Source organism: Scardinius erythrophthalmus, assembly GCF_964197995.2.
Source record: "Scardinius erythrophthalmus genome assembly, chromosome: 7".
Taxonomy (NCBI): Eukaryota; Metazoa; Chordata; class Actinopteri; order Cypriniformes; family Leuciscidae; genus Scardinius; species Scardinius erythrophthalmus.
The window spans coordinates 25,746,033-25,767,534 of record NC_138227.1 but is presented as its reverse complement, the minus strand read 5'-3'; the positions used below and the strand labels follow the sequence as shown (position 1 = coordinate 25,767,534).

General features: G+C 36.7%; 3 protein-coding genes across 9 annotated transcripts in view; all 3 read left to right on the top strand.

Annotated features, from left to right (window-relative positions):
* The first annotated feature begins 259 nt into the window (after nt 1-259).
* Nucleotides 260-11,803, top strand: mffa (mitochondrial fission factor a). The gene is made up of 8 exons (XM_081369876.1): nt 260-417; nt 2,199-2,412; nt 2,582-2,751; nt 2,893-2,984; nt 7,600-7,764; nt 9,007-9,060; nt 9,185-9,269; nt 10,279-11,803. Exons 2-8 carry the CDS (start codon nt 2,199-2,201, stop codon nt 10,408-10,410), a joined length of 912 nt encoding a protein of 303 aa, XP_081226002.1. The 5' UTR covers nt 260-417; the 3' UTR covers nt 10,411-11,803.
* A 179-nt stretch (nt 11,804-11,982) lies between these two features.
* On the top strand, nt 11,983-17,857 carry mrpl44 (mitochondrial ribosomal protein L44). Its single transcript, XM_081370680.1, has 5 exons — nt 11,983-12,232; nt 13,622-13,844; nt 13,919-14,164; nt 14,827-15,005; nt 16,185-17,857. Exons 1-5 carry the CDS (start codon nt 12,060-12,062, stop codon nt 16,360-16,362), a joined length of 999 nt encoding a protein of 332 aa, XP_081226806.1. The 5' UTR covers nt 11,983-12,059; the 3' UTR covers nt 16,363-17,857.
* Nucleotides 17,858-18,308: 451 nt separating this feature from the next.
* agfg1a (ArfGAP with FG repeats 1a) overlaps nt 18,309-21,502 on the top strand; it is a gene marked incomplete at its 5' end in the record, with an annotated part of 30,788 nt that continues 27,594 nt past the window's right edge. For 6 of the 7 annotated variants that reach the window (XR_014030495.1, XR_014030496.1, XM_081370676.1 and 3 more), the window contains one exon: nt 18,309-18,475. Coding sequence is in view for 4 of the 7 variants with exons in the window: in XM_081370676.1 (XP_081226802.1) it covers nt 18,309-18,475 (167 nt within the window). The remainder of the gene's footprint in view (nt 18,476-21,502) is intronic. The other variant, XM_081370679.1, reaches the window with a different exon arrangement.

The following is a 21,502-nucleotide window of genomic DNA, read 5'->3' as shown; positions in this document are numbered from 1 at the left end:
TGTAACGATTTAGCATTTGTAATAGCTAACAGAATACAAATTAGGTTTTATCATTCTACGTAGGCTAAATGTTAACAACATTTTGTGTGTAGTAGTCTCTAATGTAATACAAATATAATGTTATTTAAAAGTTAACTGACAGAACAGTTACTCCGAAGATGTCAGAGCGAAACCCCGTGACTTTTAAATGAAGTCCTAACAGAGAGACTTTTAATTTGAAAGCGCGTCTGAAGCTCTCTCCTCAGTTCCGCTTCACGCAGCGGCTGTGCGGGTCTGATCTGGTCTGGGCTGAGCTGGTCTGTGCTGTACTAGTGCGGGATGATTATCTTTTTCTAAAACCCCTCAGAATTAGCTGATTTTACGACAGCATTCCACTTTTACGTGTCTAATCCGTCGGTGGATCTGATCTCGGTGAAGGTATGAGTCTAAATGAATTGTAATGTGATTTCTGATCATGCTTTAGTAGACCTTTATCAGCTGTCATTGATGTACGTTAACTACTTTAGGGCCCTGATGTACTCATCATTTATTGATTACACTAACAGTTTTTTTCTCTTGGCCCAAATGTGACACTATAATAAAGTATTTGACCTTGTTATTATGTATTTTATGTTTGGTTTGATCGGATCCACCCAAACATTCAAAACAAAATTTACAGCAGGTGTTTTTACTGTAGTAACGTTAACGTTACAGCTGCTCTCAAATGAAATGAAACCAAAAGCGTCCGTTTTGACTTTGTTTTTGTTTGGATTTTTCTGAAACATAATCTATTTCAATTCATTCAGTAGGTATGCCTACTTAGAGGTTAAACTGTGGAAAGTGTGTTCATTGGCATTTCTCTTCCTGAAATAGTTGATCTCATGACCAAACCACAACACACTGATGATGACAGCTGCTTTGCTTTCTGTGCTTCAGTTTAGCCTGAGGGTCTGGGGATGATAGTGGCTGAATTGGTTATTTATCTGGATTACATAAATGTAGTAATATTATTTGGTAGCATTATAAGCACACTTGCAGTCTTATGAGCTCTTTTTGTATTAGAGGTAAAGGTCACAGAGGCCAGGTTGGACAACCTGTGATTCCGGTTTTGTTGTATGAGATTTGGATGCATGATTTTCAGGATGGTTTGAATGTATTTTCTCTTACAATTAGGAATTTTATTGAATTTTTTATTCCCTAATTAATTTCAGCACAACAAAACCAGATCATTTAGAGCCAGTGTTGTTATCGTGAACTGAATCTGAAACTATTAGGCTATTAATTGTTTTCGGTAATTGAAATAAAGCTGAAATAAAATGAGCTAAGACATCTAACTAACAAAAACTGAAATAAAATAAATGAAAGCTTAACAGAAAAAAAAAATGACAACATTAAATAAAACTTAAACTACAATTAAAATGAAAGCTTAAAATATAAGCTCATATTAATAAACACTATAATAGTATAAGAATAATTCTAAAGGAATAAAAATAACTTTGATCTATAGGATAAAATGCTCCTGTAAGACAGCAAGAGGAATGAAGAAAGGACTTCTTTCAGGATTTTAAAGCTTCTAATCTAAACATTATTCAGCGCATTACAAGAAATGATCAAAAGAAGACAATATTAGAGGTCGACCGATAGTGGATTTTACCGATAATGACCACACTGTTCGATAACCGATTAATCAACCGATCATGTTTAAAATGGATATTAAATGAAAACAAACATAAGACACAAAATAGCGCTGAACTTTAATACAAACATTTTAAAACAGTACTGAACCATGAAAATGTACTGTAATTTTTTAAAGATAAATATGAATTATACCTTGATCATTCATGTTAATTCATAGTGCATTCACTAATGTTAAGAGATACATCTTTAAAATGTAAAAATGTTTTAGTAAATGTTAAAATTAACAATAAACAATACTTTTATTAACCTTTGTTAATGTTACAAATGGACTCTTTTTGTAAAGTGATACCATTTCATATAAATCCAAAAACTATTGGTATGGACTTATGGCGATAACCAATTGTTCCAGCAATCTTTGTTTTATTTATTTATATTTACAAAAAAAAAGATCATATTTGATCCAATTGGAATTCTGTTCACATTCCTTTGGAATCTTGTTTGACTATGGAATTGACATGCTGTATGTCATCACAGCTGACCTGGTACTTTCTCTGTACACCCATCCTCCTCTCTCCCTGTAGATGAGTGGAGCGGCGTTCCCCTCTCCCACAGCCGAGATGGCGGAGATGAACCGGATCCACTATGAGCTGGAATACACCGAGGGCATCAGTCAGAGAATGCGCATTCCTGAGCAGCTCAAAGTGGCTCCGTTTAGCTCAGAAGAGCAGGAACTCCCAGAGCGGGACACGCTCCGCACGGCAATGATGCACGTTCCCGAGAGAATCGTAGTGGCAGGTACGAGATGGACAGCACAAAATATCTTCTTTTGTGTTTCGCTGTCTTACAGATTTGGCATGAAATGAGGGTGAATTTCTCTTTTAGGCAGTTTGTTTCACATGAATTATCCACACACACACACACAGAGTGGACGAATATCTGATCAGTCACTCATCTTTCTATATAGGAGACAGTAATGACATGCAATATCCCAGAGACCCGGACATCATCCAGTCCACCCCGCTGGAGTCATCACTGTCCCTCAGGACGCCGCCTCGGGTCCTCACGCTCAACGAACGGCCCTTCGACTTCCACGAAATGGAGCAGGCAATCTCTGCAAGTCAGCCTAGCGAAGAAGTAAGTGGGACAGAGTTAATTTAGCAAGATGTGGGCTGTGTAGAAGTGAGCGGTAATGAACGTCACTAAAAAAAGAACGGCTTGGGTTTAGTAAAATGAGGAGGAACACCTATCCACTTTCACTTTCTCTTCTTCGCACAGGTGCGCACGCAAGCCAAGGCACGTAGAGAGCGCACGGTCAGCGAGAACATAGGTGTGCAACACAACGGCCAGCTCGCCAGGAACGACTCCACGTGAGTGCAAAGCCACGAATACACACACTCACACATGTACTTTGGTTTCACCTCTGCCCTGTCAACATGGCCCTCTCACTCCATTATATGTTTTTTCCTCCTCCCTGGTGTCTCTCTTTCTCCCTTCATGATGCTGACTCAAAGGGGGTGAGTTAGAACCATGCATGGATATTGTTTAGTTTCAAGCCCTTTTAGTTTGGCTTTTGTGCTTATTTTGCAGATCAGTGCATGTTATTGCATGTACAGGTGTGGCCCGATCACACCTGTCAGTCATGGTTAAAACCAATTTGATCACAAGATAAAACAGCTTGTGATGTGGTATTGGTCAATGGTCAGTGTAGTTTAGAGTTGCTTTGTCAGTCAGTTTCCCTCATGCCATCATGACTGCCTGACAGCTCTATTCTACTCTATTGTACTCTAATGAATGGCCACTCCTTGCATTGTGGAGCTGTTCACACTGAGGGTTTGTACTTAAAAAAACTAACAGATCAGTCATTCTCCTTCAACCAAACAATTGTTGGCTTGTTTTGACATGATGTTTTCTGATTGGCTGATCTGTCAATAAAAGTACTTAAACCCACCAATGACCAGCACCTCTTTTTTTTTTTCTAGACCCCAATAAAATTATGACAAGTTTGGCTTCTGCTACTAATGTGTCATGCCCATCAGCCAAACTGTCTTTTATCAAACTTTACTCTAAATTTAGACTAAAAAGGACATTTTAACATAATCATAATAATATAATATTTGTTTGTGTTTAAATGTACACTGCCATTTAAAAGTTTAGGGTCAGTATGATTCTTTTTTATTACTATTTAGCAGGAATGCATTAAATTGATCAGAAGTGACAGTGATTTATAATGGTTTTAAAAAATGCTGTTCTTTTGAACCTACTATTCATGAAAGAGTCCTGAAACAAAAGCATCACGGTTTCCACCAAAAATAATAAGCACCACAACTGTTTTTAACAACATTGATTATAATAATAAGAAATGTTCTTCTTCAAATCAGCATCTTAGAATGATTTTTGAAGGATCATGTGACACTGAAGACTGGAGTGATGATGATGACTAGTAATGATGCTGAAAATTCAGCTTTGCCATCACAGAAATAAAACATTTTAATATATATAGAAAACAGTTATTGTAAAATGTAATAATATTTTACTGAATTTTTGATCAAATAAATGAATGTGAGCATAAGAGACTTCTTATTTCTAAAATCTTACTGACCCCAAACTTTTAAACGCTAGTGTATTTAAATATTATATGTTATAATATTGACTAATAACAAGTGGCAATACACAAAATCAGCAAAAAACTTAATAACCCTGTTACATCAGTAATCACACTAAATCTATCAAGAACATGTCCAGTTCTTACTTCACCTTAAAATCAAAAGGATATAAGAAATTATATTTAGCTTTTAAAAAAAACTATAAAAATCTAAAAATAATACAGTACAATACAATAAAAAAATGTATATGATAAATTATTTATTAAAGCTCCAATATGTAGGAATTTTGTAATAAAATTTCGAAAAATAACTTGCACAGTGTGATATATTTCCTCCAGTTGTGTACTTACAATATCTCAAAAGTCTCCAAAGATTTTTTTATTTCAGAGAAATTCCGATTTTAAATAACTGGCCGTCCCGGAAAAGAAATGTCGCGCCTCAGTGACGCAATATCCCTTTTTTCCGGTGTGGACCATGTGATAGGATATTCCACCACACCGGATTTTTTTTTTTTTTTTTACAACAACTTTATTGAGGTTTTTTTTTCTTATCACAATAAACAATAAAGACGTCTGACAAAGAATAAAAAAAGAATTAAATAAAAAATATGACCCACCACACCGGAATATCGCATGGTCAAATGCGGAAGTGGTGGTTAAAGCGTTATAGCCATAGACTGTATGGTTATAGCTGTTATGGATCACGAACTCTTTGGCGAGTATTGAAGTGCCAACAAAACGAAAGCGTCCATATTCGGATACACTCAGACTGTGTGACAAACGGAGGAATAAAACCCAGATAAATATCGGCAGGCGTTTTCGAGATGGAGAGAGAGCTGCGCGTCAATCTTGGACTTAACCGAGACTCTGGTCTCGCGAGTGATAGACAGGTAAGACATGCAATGCAACTGTCAATAATAGCACTTATAAACAAAGTTATATTGCTCTTTGTACTTTGGTAAGGCTTTTTATCATGTGTGGTGACCGAGCTTATGGCAGTACAATTAAATACAATCGGATATGATGTTAAAAAAAATATATTTAGTCATTACTTGCAAATGTTCGTTCAAATTTACTTTTAGATATTGGTTTGAACACGTTAAACAACACGGCATTAACCATAAAAACGTAAAAATGCACAACATTAACCAAACAAATCATTTGACAAATAGCTGTATGTTGTAACGGGATAATATAGCATAACATTTCACGTTCCTTGCAGTTCATTAATTATGATGAAATAAAATAATACGATCAGACATACAGGTAATACAAAAACGAATAAATTACCTCATCCGTGATCATGATTCATTAATTCCATGTAGATATATCGCTAGATGGTGAAAACGCATTAAAAACGACATCTCCCATCGTCACCTCCTTCATAGCGTCATCAAGCTTCGCCTTTGTTATTGTTGAAACTGCGCCCTCTTGTGGTCAAATACCAAAGTCGCATACTGGAGCTTTAAATTAAACTATGTATTTTAATATAACCCCTATTCTATAAGGAATATAATATATAAATTATAACGTATGTACAAATGTGCTTAAAGGGATAGTTCAGCCCAAAATGAAAATTCTGTCATTAATTACTCACCCTCGTATCATTCCATTATTCGCCAGCGTTTTTCAACGCGTTTTTTGTGTTCACACCCAAGCGATTTTCGCTGACGATGAGTCGAGTGAACATGCAAATTCATTCCCTGACATTAGATGGCGCTTAATACCACTCCATAACAGTTCTCTTTTAGCAAGATTTTTGTAGTCGCTGTCGCGTTTGTCATATAGTTATTTATGTTCCGACACCAACGAGACCAGCAGCTCTACACCTTGCCTTGCATCTTCCTCGTCTTATTTCTTTCCAGCAGTGTAGACGCTACTTTTTTTTGTGTGTTTGAGCGCCCCCAAGTTGTGTTTTACTGTAACTTCAGAAGCTCCAGACACGTGAGCAAAAGCGCCAATCTCATTTGTCGGATCGTTTTTGACGCAGCGCATCAAACCAAAGGAACGAAACCGAGGCGTTTTTTAAAAAAATGACGCTTTTACGCATGGCGTTTTTCGCGCCGGTGTGCACACTCACATTGGCGCCCTTTGTTTAGTCACGAGGCATTAAACGTCGGCGAATATCGTGTGCGAAATTCGGCCCGGTCTGAACAGACCTTCGCACAAATTAAGATATTTTTGATGAAATCCGTGAGGTTTCTGAACCACCTATAGGCAGCGACGGCATTGCAACTTTCAAGGCCCAGAAAGGTAGTAAAGACATGGTTAAAATGGTCCATGAGACTACAGTGGTTCAGTCTTATAATGTTACGATGCGACGAGAATACTTTTTGTGTGCAAAAAACAACAACAAAATAACAACTTTATTCAGCAATTTCTTCTCTTGTTCACGTTGTAAACACAGCGCAGCACTTCCGGGTTCTACTCCGTATTGGCCGGCACCTGTGTCAGCACCACACGCATAACGTCACAGTCTATGGGGGATCAGAAAGCTCTCGGATTTCATCAAAAATATCTTAATTTGTGTTCTGAAGGTCTTACGGGTTTGGAATGACATGAAAGTGAGTAATTAATGACAGAATTTTCATTTTTGGGAGAACTTTCCCATTAATAATAACAATAAAACATTTTGGTCCCTCCATAGACATTTCTTTATGAAAAATGGGGACATGGACATGTTTTCAAGAGATTTACCTATCAAATACCCGAGCTATAATTTTGATGTGTGATATTTTTAAGGCAGACTGCTGTTAGGATCTCAGAGGTGAAGTTGTGTCTGTTTGGATCAGTGTCGATGGATTCTACGGTTCAGTAAACGGCCTCATCGTTAGCCTGATGCAGATCTGCGTTTGAGGCTTGTGGTTGTGATGCTCAGACACTGCTTTGTGTGTTGGTGGTGTTAAAGCGAAGAGAGTTTGCTTGTTTCAGCTTGTTGACGTGTTTGTATTGGGGTTGTAGGTTTATTTTTATGCGGTGAGGCTGTTGCCCATCATTTGTGACATCTCTCCATTTCTCCCGGGCCAATGAAATGTAGTCTTTATTTTCATAATCCGACTTGTTTCTTTCTACTTTTATTTCCTTCTTTCTGAACCCTTAAATTTGTTTGACATTCACTCTCTCTCTCTCTCTCTTCTATCTTCTACTTTTCCTCTCTTGTTCTTTCGTTCCGTCTCTCTCTCTCTCTCCCTCTCTCTCTCTCTCTCTCTCTCTCTCTCTCTCTCTCTCTCTCTCTCTCTCTCTCTCTCTCTCTCTCTCTCTCTCTCTCTCTCTCTCTCTCTCTCTCTCTCTCTCTCTCTCTCTCTCTCTCTCTCTCTCTCTCTCTCTCTCTCTCTCTCTCTCTCTCTCTCTCTCTCTCTCTCTCTCTGTGGTGTGGTCAGTATGACTCCCTCCCCCTCTGCTGCATTGCGCACTATGGCTCCCCTCGGTGGTGCCGAGGATGGGTTTAACCTCTTCAGCGCCCACGGTGTCCTTTCCTTCATCCAGTCAACCACACGCCGGGCCTACCAGCAGGTCCTGGAGGTCCTGGACGAGAACCAGCGCAGGTGACCTTTGACATCAGACCCCTGAATTTTCCCTGAAAGCCTCATTTAGATGTTGCTTCACAGAGTAACTAAACAAATGTGTTAGATTAAGCCAGGAACAAAGTCCTTTAGACATTCTTCTGTCATTCTGATGACAAATTGATTAGGTGAGGAAATGCACTTAGCGTATTTGCACTGGCAGTCAAACACTCCTCCTTAAAATGTAATGCACAAACCATAGAACGCTACATATTTAAGTTTTAGGAGGTAGTTTGTTAGATGACAGCTTTGTCGCTGTATTGTTTGCTGTTGGATGTGGACACGCTGCTTCCCCTCTTCCTTTGCCTCTTTGTTTGGGTTTTATTTCTTACTCTTTTCTTTGAATCCTTTCTTTTTTCCTGAGCTTTAAGATTTCAGTTAAATTTACACATAAGTTTTTGGCAGTGGTGTATAGTTTTTAAAGAAATGTTCGGGTCCATTTAAAGAAGTTCTTTTGAAAGCATTTGTGGCATAATTATCACAGAAATATTATATATATATATATATATATATATATATATATATATATATATATATATATATATATATATATATATATATATATATATATATATATATATATATATATATATATATATATATTAGTCTTCAGTGTCACATGATCTTTCAGAAATCATTCTATTCTATTATGATGATTTGATGCTCAAGAAACATTTATTATTATTAATAGTGAAAACAGTTGTGCTGCTTAATATTTTAGCTTTTTAAAGGTTTTTAAAACCTCTTAATATTAAAGGTTTTAAAAAACATTTACTTGAAAAAATATTTTTTTTATTATAAATGTATTAACTGTCACTTTTTATTAATTTAATTTGTCCTTGTTAATTTGTTCAATAATTTCAAAATTTTACTGACCCAAGTATGTATTAATTCTGTTTTTATTATTATTATTTCTTTTATTTTACTTTTTTCTCTGGTAAAGAGAAATATAAACAAAAACTTTTATGTTAGATGCAATTAATCAATTTGACAGCACTAATAATTTCTCTGGTATTTTGGCTGTTTTATCATGAAATCTTAATTTCTTTTGCGAGGTTTATTTGATTATAAAATTAAATGTTGACAGGGTCCGTGAGACAAAGACCCCCTGCAACATGTGCATATAAAATATTGGTTAGAGCGCATCTGCGTGTTATTAAAGTTGTCTGTCTGTGTCTTCTTTCATCCTTTCCCTCTTTCGCTTTCTCCGTATCCGCTTCTCAGCAAGCCATCTCTCAGAGGGGGTTCAGCCATCTCTAACCCCCAGCATGACAACAGGTATCTCTTTTTCTCTTCCTCTCATTTCTTCCCTGTCATCTGTTTTATTCTCTGGCTTTGCTTTTCCTTTCTATCCTCCCAATACAATCTCAATGTCTCATGAAATGAATAATGTCTCTGCCAGGTATGCGCTGGCCACGCTGGACTCTACTCTAGAGGGAGGAGCGGATGACATGGCCGTTGTCGACGCCACTTCTCTACGCAGACAGGTATTATTCTACTGTTAAAACAACTCTAAATGCTCGATAGTGTGCAGTTCCTAAGATTTTTTTTTTTTTATGCACTACCATTAAAAAAAATCTCTTACGCTCACCAAGACTGCATTTATTTGAACAAAAATACAGTAAAATTAGAATATTGTGAAATATTATTACAAATTAATATATTGATATGTAATTTATTCCTGTAATCAAAGCTGTATTTTCAGCATCATTACTCCAGTCTTCAGTGTCACATGATCCTTCAGAAATCATTCTAATATGATGATTTGCTGCTCAAGAAACATTTACCATTATTATTATCAATGTTGAAAACAGTTGTGCTGCTTGATATTTTTGTGGAAACCATGATGCATTTTTTTTCAGGATTGTTTTATGAATAGAAATTAAAATTTATTTGAATTATAGAAATCTTTTGTAGCAATGTAAATGTCTTTACTGTCACTTTTAATTTTCAATGTATTTACTTTCCAGAATAAATGAATTCCTTTAAATTCTCTCCTCAGGACAGTTTTGTCAAGTTTGAAATTGGATTTGGAATACACAAAAATAATTTGATTGGATTCAAGGAGTGTTTGCGGTTGTATTTAAAAGAGTAAATTTTACGAAAGATTTTTTTTTTTTTTAATTTACACACACACATCCCTAGAAATTCCCATTAAAATTCATTGGGGCATATAATGGGCCAATGTTTGTTTTTTGTCCAAATAAAAATCAATCAGTGACAATGCAGATCACACACAGATTTGAAAGGGTTACATTTAAACACATTTACAATACAGAACAAAACATCTTCCAAAAAAATTTATTTAAAAAAAGATAAAATATTATCAGAAGGAAACGATATACGCTCTCTGGACCAAAAAAAATCAAGTGTAATTTTAATGCTTCGGGTCATTTTGACCCGCGAGGGAAGGATGTGTAGTGCTTGTAATTGATCAGTACTTAACCTCAAAGATGGGAGGGGTTCATTAATTTCTTTGATTTTGTGTCATTACAGATTGTCAAGTTGAATCGGCGTTTGCAGCTCATAGAGGAGGAGAACAAAGAGAGAGCCAAGCGAGAAATGATCATGTATTCGATTACTGTAGCTTTCTGGCTCATCAACAGCTGGGTTTGGTTCCGTCGCTAAAGCAGCATGGACTCCACAATGTGGGAGGGGCAAAATAAAAACCTTGCCCTGCTTCAACGTGTCAAAATTCAGCCAAATTTTTTAATGGCTAAAATGTTTTGTTTTCTTCACGGCAAAAGCGGTAAAGTCAGGGATGGCTTTTTGTGTTTGAGTTTGTCAGTCTATTTTTATTTTTATTATTATAAATATGTATTTATACACTAGTTTTTTTTTTTTATTATTTGTACAATTGCTCTTTTTCTTTGTTTTGTATGTTTTTAATTCCTTTTTTGTTTTTGTTTTGTTTTTTTGCATAGCCAAGCTTGAACTAGATGTACATATATATTACTTTACGTGTCTTTGAGCTTTGGCATTAATAATATTTTCCATAGGTTTACTATACAGGACTGCATTTACCAAAAGCATCGTAAGTTGTTTGCAGAACAATTGCCACCAATGGTCTCTACAATGAATTTAGGCTTACGATGCTTTTGGGAGAAACAGCCCAGATGAGTACAATATTATGTAAACTTTTACAAAGACCAATGGAATCGAACACATTGATATATCATAGACAAGAGAAATGCATCAAATTAAATAAGAGTATTATTAATGGACTGTTGTGATTTAGGTACATATGTATGTTACCTTGCATCAACATAGAAACCATACTTGTTAGTGTGAGTTTAGTCCTTGTCATTATTTATGTAAAACTGCCCATATGCTACTGATGGCATTTCTGCTACAACCTTTTCTGCAGGATATTACTGAAATGATATAGATTCAGTTTTCCTCTCACAGAGCCATAATAAACATTGAATTACAAATGCTTTTATTTGAATAAAGGACAACAGTAGCGAACTACACTCTGTCCTGCCTGCTTTTAATCTACTGGATTTGTTTCAGTTTCATGTCTGCGTTTCATTTCTGAAGATAAAGTATAAGCACATGTCGGTCTTAAGCATGACTAAAGGTTTTCCAATCAAAGCTGTAAATATGAATGTAGCAGTTATTTTAGTATTTATTTTTATACCATTATAGTATTTATTAATTCTTTGAATATGCTTTTATTTTTATATTTTCTTTTTCATTTTAAATTAAGTTTTAGTTATGTGCGTTTGTCATTTTTTCATGTTTATTTCAGTTTTTTTTTTTTACAAGTTTTAAATCTAATATTTATGTTTTATATCATTTCAGATTCATTTCAATAACCAAAACCAAATTTTAATAGTTTTGGTTAACAATAACAACACTGGAACTTAGAAAGTGCTGTGGTAATTCATGCCTTTAAATACCATGGTTCTGCCACAGTACTTTTTAACTAAGAAACAATTGGTGTATTGATGATTATAAAAAGGTAAATAATGATATAAAAAGAAGTATATAATAATAAACTGCATTCAGAAAAGCGCTTGAATTTACAATCTTCTCTACTCTCCTTTTGTCCTACGAAATGTGCATTTACCTGTGAAAGTGAAAAAAAAAAAAAAAAAATTTTAGTACACAACTTTTCCAAAAGAAATCACCCTGGTTAATTTGAATCTCGCTCTTGGAATGTTCATAAAACGCAAACCCGGTGCTCCGGTCAGATGGGGGCGCTGTGGACAGTTTCCCTCCCGCTTTCCGTCGCTCTTTCGCGGACAGCGCAGTGTCAGCAGGTCGCGGCTGTCATGGCGGCGTGCAGGGCGCTCGTGAGTCGCGCTGTATTACCTCTTCGTTATCAGCATGTGTCCAGAGGAGTGATGCTCACACACGTCAGGGAGAAAAAGAGATGGATGAAGGCTTACACACTCATTATGGAGAGGAAGAGAAAAATGGAGGGACCTCCACCTCCAAAGCCGCGGTCAGTAGAACATCTCAAGGCCACTTGTGGTACTCTGGCTGTGGGTGACTCAAATCACATTCAGCTGCCTGTCAAGGCTGTATAGTTAGGCGCTTTAGGACGTACCTGTGATGCCCAAATGCTGTCTAGGCAGACAGCTAAGTAGGTTTTAAGACACAGCCAGTGATTTAACTATAAATATCAAAATAAGCACATGTATTAATGAGTTTATAGAAGAGGGAGATTGTAAATGATATTTAGTATCTTGTCTTCTCATTTTATTGGTTATTGTGACCAATAAAGCTGCAGATGACTTCTCTGTGCAGTCATTTTAGCTTTTTTGGGGCTGACATTAGCACATTTTGCATAATTTCCCATCAATTAAACAAAGGATTTTCTCTGAATGTCTTAAAGTAGACTGCAGTCATGAGAATGCATTACTGATAGTCCTAGAATTTTTTTTTTATGATGAATGGCATTGATAAATCTTCTTAAAGGGATAGTCCAGTCAAAAATAAAAATGTGGCCATCGTTTACTCATCCTCCTGTTGTTCCTAACCTGTATGGCGTTGTTTCTTCTCTGGAACCTAAAAGTAGAGATTTTGAAGAATGTTGGTAGCCAGTTTCACTTCCCAATGGGAACCAAAACTATTTGGTTTCCGACATTCTTCAAAATATCATCTTTTGTTTGTACCACAGATACGGCCTAAAGCGGTTTTGGGTGGACTAATAATTTAAGACGGGTTGTTAATAATTTAAAGGGATAGTCCACCCAAAACACTATTTGGTTTCCGACATTCTTCAAAATATCTTCTTTTGTTTGTACCACAGATACGGACTAAAGCGGTTTTGGGTGGACTATCCCTTTAAATTATTATCAACCTGTCTTAAAATGTGCACTAAGTAAAACAGATTGTTTATTCAGTATAGTCATATACATATTCGTTTATCATTGAACAAAGACTTTGAAAGTGATTGGATAAACAAATGAACAGATTATCATAAGGCCTCCTACTTCGTTTTATCATATGTGTACACTTTCCGGTTTATCTTCATCTACATGGTTCTTCCTCAACATCACATAATAAACTTTTTAGTTGGGAACATTTTATCTGACTCCTTAGACTCTTCCCAGGCCTGCTGACCTTGACTTCAGAAAGAATCATTCACAAGTTGTTTCTCAAAGCATTTGCAGATGAAACTTGACGCATGAGAGAGAGATTCTTCTGCCAAGATTGTGATGGAAAGAGGGGGCTTGTACTCAGTAGTTATCTGAGGCCTTGCATTGAGTGCCTCTGATAACTTACAACGTCTCTATGCTTATCAGTCAAAATCTATATATATTTTGCATATTAAGTAAATTACATTTGTTTATTGCATTAACCCTGTTTTGCTTTCTCTTCCCTTCAGCTCCCAGCAGCCGAACTTTGATTACCATGCTGAAGTGGAGGCTTTCAGTGCCCGCCTGCAGGAGAGTTTCTCTCTGGATCTTCTGAAGACTGCGTTTGTGAGCTCGTGTTACCTGCGGTCTGAGGAGGAGAGGAGGCGAGCACTGGGCCTCGACTCGGAGATGACCGCCCTCAACCTGAAAGACAACGGCGAGCTGTCTGTGCACGGTCAACAGTTCACAAAGGTGAGAAATTTGATGAGTTGTATACTGGAAATAATGGTATGAAATTGATATTACCTTTCGGTTGTTCTATACAGGGTTTCCTGGGTGACTGGTGCAGGGGCAGCTTTCATAGCTTGCCTGAGGAGGGTGTGGCAGCTGTTGTAGGCCACCTGACGGGGTCAGAGGTCATGTGTCATGTCGCGCGGAAGCTCGCCGTGGAGGAATTGACGATGAGTGCAGAGTTCCCTGTTCCAGATGACACCCTGCGAGGAACGTTCTTCGCTGTGATTGGGGCTCTGGAGCAGAGCAGCGGACCTGTGCAAGCCGGGCTTTTCATTAGGGTAAAACAAGTGTCCCATTACAGTTAACATTTTATGTTGTTTCTTTCTATTTGTTGTTGTCGACGTTTATTTGTATCCTATATATATATGGGACACAAATATATATTTCACATATTATTATAACAAAAAAAAAAAATGTCAGATGTGATTAATTATATAAGTATATTAGTGCTGTCAAATTGATTAATTGCATCTAACATAAAAGTTTTTGTTTATTTATGTGTGTATATATATATATATATATAAACCATTAAAAAAATATATATATATGTTTGTATGTATTATTTTATATTATGTACATTTTATGTTGTGTTAATGTTATGTTAATTTTTTTATTTATTATATATTATATTTTATTTTTATTTGATTAAATACATATATAAATGTTTAATAATTACTAATATTAATTATATTATTTTTATTAAATGTATATATTTTTATTATATGAAAGTTACTAATTGTACTTTACTAAATTTTACTAATTAATTCAAGCTTGATAAAAATTATCATTCTAGAAGAAATTTTCAGATGGCACTTAGAGGTTTTTGCATCTGAACTCTTTTTTTTCTGTTTTTGCATATATATATATATATATATGTATATGTGTGTGTGTTTGTGCACTAAAGTTTGATCCATCTGTTTGTTGGGTGTTGTTTTTGCAGGATTTCCTGGTGACTCAGCTGATTGGGAAAGATCTGTTTGACATGTGGAGAGTGGTTGATCCCATGGGCCTTCTGGTTAAAGAGCTGACCCGTAAAGGTTTAGCGCTACCCGAGCCTCGCCTCATCCGTTCTGCTGGCGCCAGTACTGTCCTCCCTCTCTATTTTGTTGGGCTTTACAGGTATGACACAATTACTGGAACTAGGGGTGGGCGATATACCACTAGACATGATTAACCGGTAGAAATTTTGGACTATCACCTCTATGGCGGTTACGCTCATGTGACGTTCTTGTGCGAGTGATTTTTAAACCAGTGAAGCACAATAAGCAGCGAAATTTCTGAACGCCGCTGCATATGTGAGTAATGAACTCACTAATGAGTCAGTTAAATTCACATACTTATGTCAAAATGCCCAACTTTGCAAGTATTCTTGTAAACACAGTCATTTATGTCTTAAGTGAACGTAAACAAAGAAAACGCATGTGTATCAGTATATTGGATCCGTGCTTTCTGTTTTAAAGTGACAGCAGCCTAATAAACCTGATGCTGCTCTGTGTCATTTAATGATAATCAGACAACAAAAGAGAAATTCACTCACTACTTTTGACTGAATCACCTATGTAACTTTAATAAGAAGAAATGAAGATTTAATAAAGTAAAGACTGTGCAGTATTTTAATACATTTGATTACTGTATACATTTAATGTAGTATTTCTTATTCCTGGTGCTTGAAGTTTTTTATTTATTTAATTTTTTTACTGAGACTTGTAGTAATAGTTTTTTTTTGTAATTTTGAAAATGGTGAAGAATTATGAAATTTCAATGGTATCAAAAATGTTGATGATATAAGATGGGAGGAAAAATAACAAATCATTACTTTTGCGTTCTTTTGAGCTCTTGTCAAGGAAGCGCAAAAACATTTGCGAGAAAACGCAAAAGCATTGACTAATTATTTTTCCTCCCATCTAATTTTTTTTCCCCTTCATGTCCCTTTAGGTGCTCCACAATATCATGATGTATAAATATAGTTAGTTATTGAGAAATAAAATCATGAACCCTATTTTGGCCATATCGCCCACACCTAACAATAAATTGCAGTTGGTCACTTTGTGTCACATTTCACTGTATAAATGTCCAATGTTAGAACAGAAAATTAACATTTATAAACCATGGTGTAATAGTCACTAGTCTGCTAAATATATAAACCCTCATCTATTAACTCCACAGTCTGTAAATTGAGTTCTAGTTTATTAATCTGGACAATCTGATGTGTCATTTCAGGGTCGAGTCAGATTTATTCTGGTCTCTTTTGATTTATTTTTAAAATCAAATCTCTTATGATCTCTTATTTTGTGCCAGTGACCGCAAGCTGCTGGCTCAGGGTCCGGGTGAGACCGTCCTGGCAGCCGAAGAGGAGGCAGCGCGCGTGGCTCTGAGGAAACTCTATGGCTTCACCGAGGACCGCAGACCATGGGACTTCACTGCCCCTACCGGGCAGCTTCAGAAGCCCAGCACACAGGCTCTCGCCAGTGGATAAATGATGAGCAGATTCCAGTGGGACACTTTTTGAAGAACCAAAATGTTCACATTCATCATCATCATCATCTGCTTGATCACAACTATTATGTAGGGTGAAACTTCTGCTGAAATGTGGCCATGGTGACACTGGAGGCCAATTTATTATGCCTGAGAGACTGAAACTCTCGGTGTACCACAGACTAAGACAAACCTGCCCACGTAATGAAAAAGATCATATACATCTAACTTAAGAGCATTAATCTGCTCTGAAGGTGCACATTCTTTAGCTCTTCTGTTGGTACATATAAATCGATGTATATAAATGTTAAACTTTGGTTGCTAAAAATAAAAGTTCTGAACAAAATAGTCTTCTGTCTGTATAGAATGCAAAAATAATTTTTAGCCATAACTTTTGTGTTGGCTTTAAGCTGGTCACCATAAAGATGATGGACTAATCAGACAGATTCTTCTTGGTCACCAGCCGTACAGAGTGATGATTAGAAATGCAGATAAGGGCTCTTCTGAGAGTTAACATGCCTTTAAAATTATGTTTGAAGGTTACATATCATAGTAAACTGTATTTAATCTGCCATTTTATACATCTCGCCACATATCTAATCCTAACGAACCCTAATGAGCAAACCATATGGGTATAACCCTCTTCATATGCATAATGTTTAAAATGCCAGCCAAACTTAATAAAATAAACTTGTAATATACAAGAAACCAATCTGTGACTTGGAATGTAAGGTTGTTGCCTTTAATAGAAGATTAGAGCAGGGATTATGGTTTAATAAAAACTAAGTTTCAGTAGGTTTTCCTTCAGTTACCTCATCTTTCTTACACTGATTAATTTAGCACATTGGCCTTCCATGCAGCTTATTGAGAGTGGTTCATAATTGTTTTAATATCAAAATTATTTATTTGTGGCATTTCACCCTATATAATTTGAGAATATGCAGCCCTGCTATTCTCACGTGATGTCGGAGTGTGCTCAATTTCCTGGGAAATAGCTTTATATTTGTAGCCAAGACGTTAAGGTATTGTGCCTATACAAAACATGACAATTAGTCCCAGTCTCCACCATACAGCATTAGGCCAATGCAACATATAACAGTGCTTCGTTAAATTAACGCAGCGCCATTCATTGCTTCATAATACATATTCATAGCCATCTTAAAAACAAAAGGTGATTAAGAAAGTCGATTCATGTCCTCGGCTAGCCAAATCCTCTGAATTAGGTCACTCTTTCAGAGAATTGCTGTTAATGTGTTGCGTCCTCTAGAGGGCACTGCGGATTAATAAGAACATTTAAATGAGCTCGAGAATGTGCACTCGAGAAGTATTGTGGGCGGGGCTCGATTGGGATCACGTGAGCCTAAGTGGCGCTTGTGATTGGTCACTCGTTTTCCCTTTCCAGAGTTTCGCTCCTCTGCTAGCGGGTTTGTCAAATTACTGACCCTGTTACACAAAAACAACATATTTATTCCAACTTATAAACACATATATTGAGCAAAACTATTGTTGAATGTATCTTTATTATATTTCCATACAGATTTACACAGCATAAGAAGTCTTACGGGTAGTTTTAGCACTCAGCCCTTTGGTATCTCATCCGTTGAGTACTTACTCAACGTCCTCGCCCCCTGTTGGCCGTTGTGTTAAACTGCACGGGTCAATCAATAGAAATGAATGCAGAGTGGGAGGGCTGGTCGTAAGCAGTGAAAGTAGAGTGGGCAGGCTGGCTCTTAAAGAAAGGACCCTCCTCTCTTCATCACTACGGCGCTTTTCACCCGTTGTTCGTGAATCGTGAGGCCCGTCTGAAGAACTCCGGCTCGCCTACCTTTCCTCGCGATCTGTTTTATAGAAGTGCCGGAATAATATTTATCCGGACTCTTACACGTATTGGATTCTTATTACGCTATTTTTTTAACTGACCGACGGTGTATATAAACGGCTCCGGCCATGGCAGCGAGCGCGAAGCGAAAGCAGGAGGAAAAACACCTGAAGATGCTGCGGGAAATGACGAGTTTGGCGCTCAACCGAAAGTGCTTCGACTGCGACCAGCGCGGCCCGACCTACGCCAACATGACCGTGGGCTCGTTCGTCTGCACGTCCTGCTCAGGCATCCTGTGAGCCACCCTCCTGTGTCTGTCTGTCTGTCTGTGTGAGCCTCTTTATTTCGCACTCTGTCTGTGTCTCAAAACCGAGTGCGCTGCCTACCTAGACATCATAACCCGTGAAGCCTTAAAACATGTCTAGTTAGGCAGCTCACTCGGTTTTGATACCGATTATGTCAACCCAGCTGTTGAACCATTAACAAATGTTTTTCTTTAGGGGGTTTAAAATGTAAATAAGGGTGGGTGAATGGGTTGTTGTCTTTTTGGGGGTTGGGGTTGGTTATCTGTCAGTTAACCAGGCTTGATGGGTGGGTAAATTGTATTTTGGGTGGTTGTCTGGTTGGGCTAATGCAGTAAAATCATGAGAGTCTATTGTCTTGATACTCCAGCAAACTTGGGCAGCGTAACCTGTAGGCATATCACTGGAGTTTTCATATGTCCTGCATTGGCTTGTCTAGTTGTAAGGAGAGGCCCTTGTAGATCAGATAAAGCTCTGTAGAGCATGTGGAAGAGCTGGATAGTCAGAGACACATGGTGACTGTGTGACATGTGGCAAAGGGTGTGTGTGCGCACTCCTCTCCTGATAGCGAGGGCTGGGCTCGACACTGACAATCCTTAAATGAAGCTCAATTTATACTTGCTTGTATATGAAGATCAAGAGTGTGGAAAAGTTTGAGAAAACATTATAAAAATGTAAAAAAAATATCTAAAATAAATTTGTTGTTAAAAACATTTAAATAATTAAAAACTTATATCAGCACAGTATTATATTGAGTACTATAAGAAAAATATGATGCATTAATAGATAGACGGTGTGATAAATCAACGAAATACCGGTATATAAAATTGATTAAAATTGATTACATTTTTTTAAATTAATTAACAGTATTATATTATTAATGCTATATTAAGTAGAACATTGTAATAGTTTATTTATATATATATATATATATATATATATATATATATATATATATATATATATATATATATATATATATATATATATGCATATTTATAATATTAATATTTCACAGAATAGGCTATAATGGTATTTATACATGTAAATCTAAATAAAGACCAGGTTCATCATATTTGGGGTATGTGGTGGTGTAGATAACATGCATAAATATAGTTATATGTCGTGCCTCTCGATCTATTGTTGGCATTGCTCAGTTTGCTGCCTGCTTTTTGATATCTGAAGTTGGCATCTTGATCTTTACACGGAAGAAGTCCTTTTCCGTGTAATGATGCTTCCTCTTTAGTTGATAGGGATCAAATTGGCACAGGAATGAATGCTGAAACATGCCATTAAATTAGCAGAATCTTCACTGAAAGATGCATTTAAAAGTGACTTATAAGTGTATAGTGAATATACTTCTTATGTCCTGTATCAGCATTTCATCCTTGTTGTGTAACAGTCGTCTATGCAGGGGATTTTGGATTAGAGTTGGAAATGCTTCCTAAAATAATGCCTTTTTAATTCAGATTGCAAGAGTGATCCTGCTACAAGTAATGTAGATTTGCTTGGATTTTGGTAAATATTGGAAATAAGCAGACTACCTTCCTTCATGGGTGTGGTCTAGAGGTTTTCGCATCTATGAAGCTGACAGCCATGGTTTACTGAATTAATATTGAAATAATAACTGAAATAAATTATCGCCCTTTTGCATCTCAAGTGGTCCAAAGTTGCTTTACTGTTTACAATTTTACAATTTTTTAACCATTTGAGATGAAATTACCCACATTTTTTTGCTCTAAACGACTATTTTATGTCTATAGGCTATTTATTGAGCTTATGATGATGGCAGTCAGTCAGAGTATTTATATGTTCTTAATTTGATTATAGAATTAATTTATTATTGTTATTATAAAATGCATTCAGTTGCTTTTTCATGGACACAGTGGTGCAGTAATCTGTTGGGCTCAATATTATGGTTGAATAAATGTGTTTATTCCTGCTGTGTAATTCAATCCTTATTTTATTCTTGGTTTTGAATATGATGAAAGCTGACCCACTTTTTCCCATTTTTGAGCACATTCGCCTTGATAGCAGAATTTAAAATGGATTGTCGGAATGGAATAGTATATTTTAAGGTATTAATACTTCTATTGTGCTCGTTCATCAGCTAAATGTCTTCATAAAGAATCTGAATAATTGGTTGTGTTAATTCATCATCAGAAACAGAGATGTGAAGGACTATCTCATACATTCTTGACTCATGACTAGTGAACTTGCCTGAACCAGTCGTGTCTGAAACATGATGAGGAAGGTCTCACGGGTTTGTGTACAAATGGGTTCAATTTCCCAGCGAGTGGATGAAGAGGAGACCGTTCTACTAGACCTTTCACGCCTTTGAATGTTTAGAAGAGTCTTGCAATAGTCACCTCCTAACAGCTAGCTTACATTTGAGCTACTCCCCCAAAAGGTGGAAAGATGTTTGAGAATGATCCCTCGTTGACTCCCATGTGAAACATCTGCCTTCCATTTAAGCACTTCAGAGAGGAATGCAACAAATAGTCTGACAGATTGGCACTGTTCCTGAGTAAAGCTATTGATAAATGCTCTTGCTGTGGTGTGGTGTGGTTGGATGTCGTCCCGTTGTCCAGACACTGGATACTCTTCTTCTGAGTGACCGGTCTACAGAATTACAAAGAAATGGTCAATAATTCTCCCAAAGGCAGAGGAGAGGATAGTGAGATGAGTGCGATCGATTGAGCAAATAAAATAATCCGATGCAAGTTTGTTGTTCTAGCTGAACTCTTCTGGAGTCCTGGGCCCGTATCCCTAAAGAATTTTTGTGCAAAAAGTGGCTCCTAGCGGCCAAATTCTCAGAGTCATGACGTTTTCTTAAAATTTCCCCTAAAAGTGACACGAAAATCCCAGTTAATATAAAAGCTATTCCTCAAGATTCCTAGCGCTTAAAAGGGCTCCTAAGGCGAGATCTGCTAAGAGCAGGGAGGAGGAATTTTAGTGGCTTAGAAGTTCCCCTAAGCAGCTGCACAAAATGTGTTTGTAGGATATTTGTTAAGCCTTCA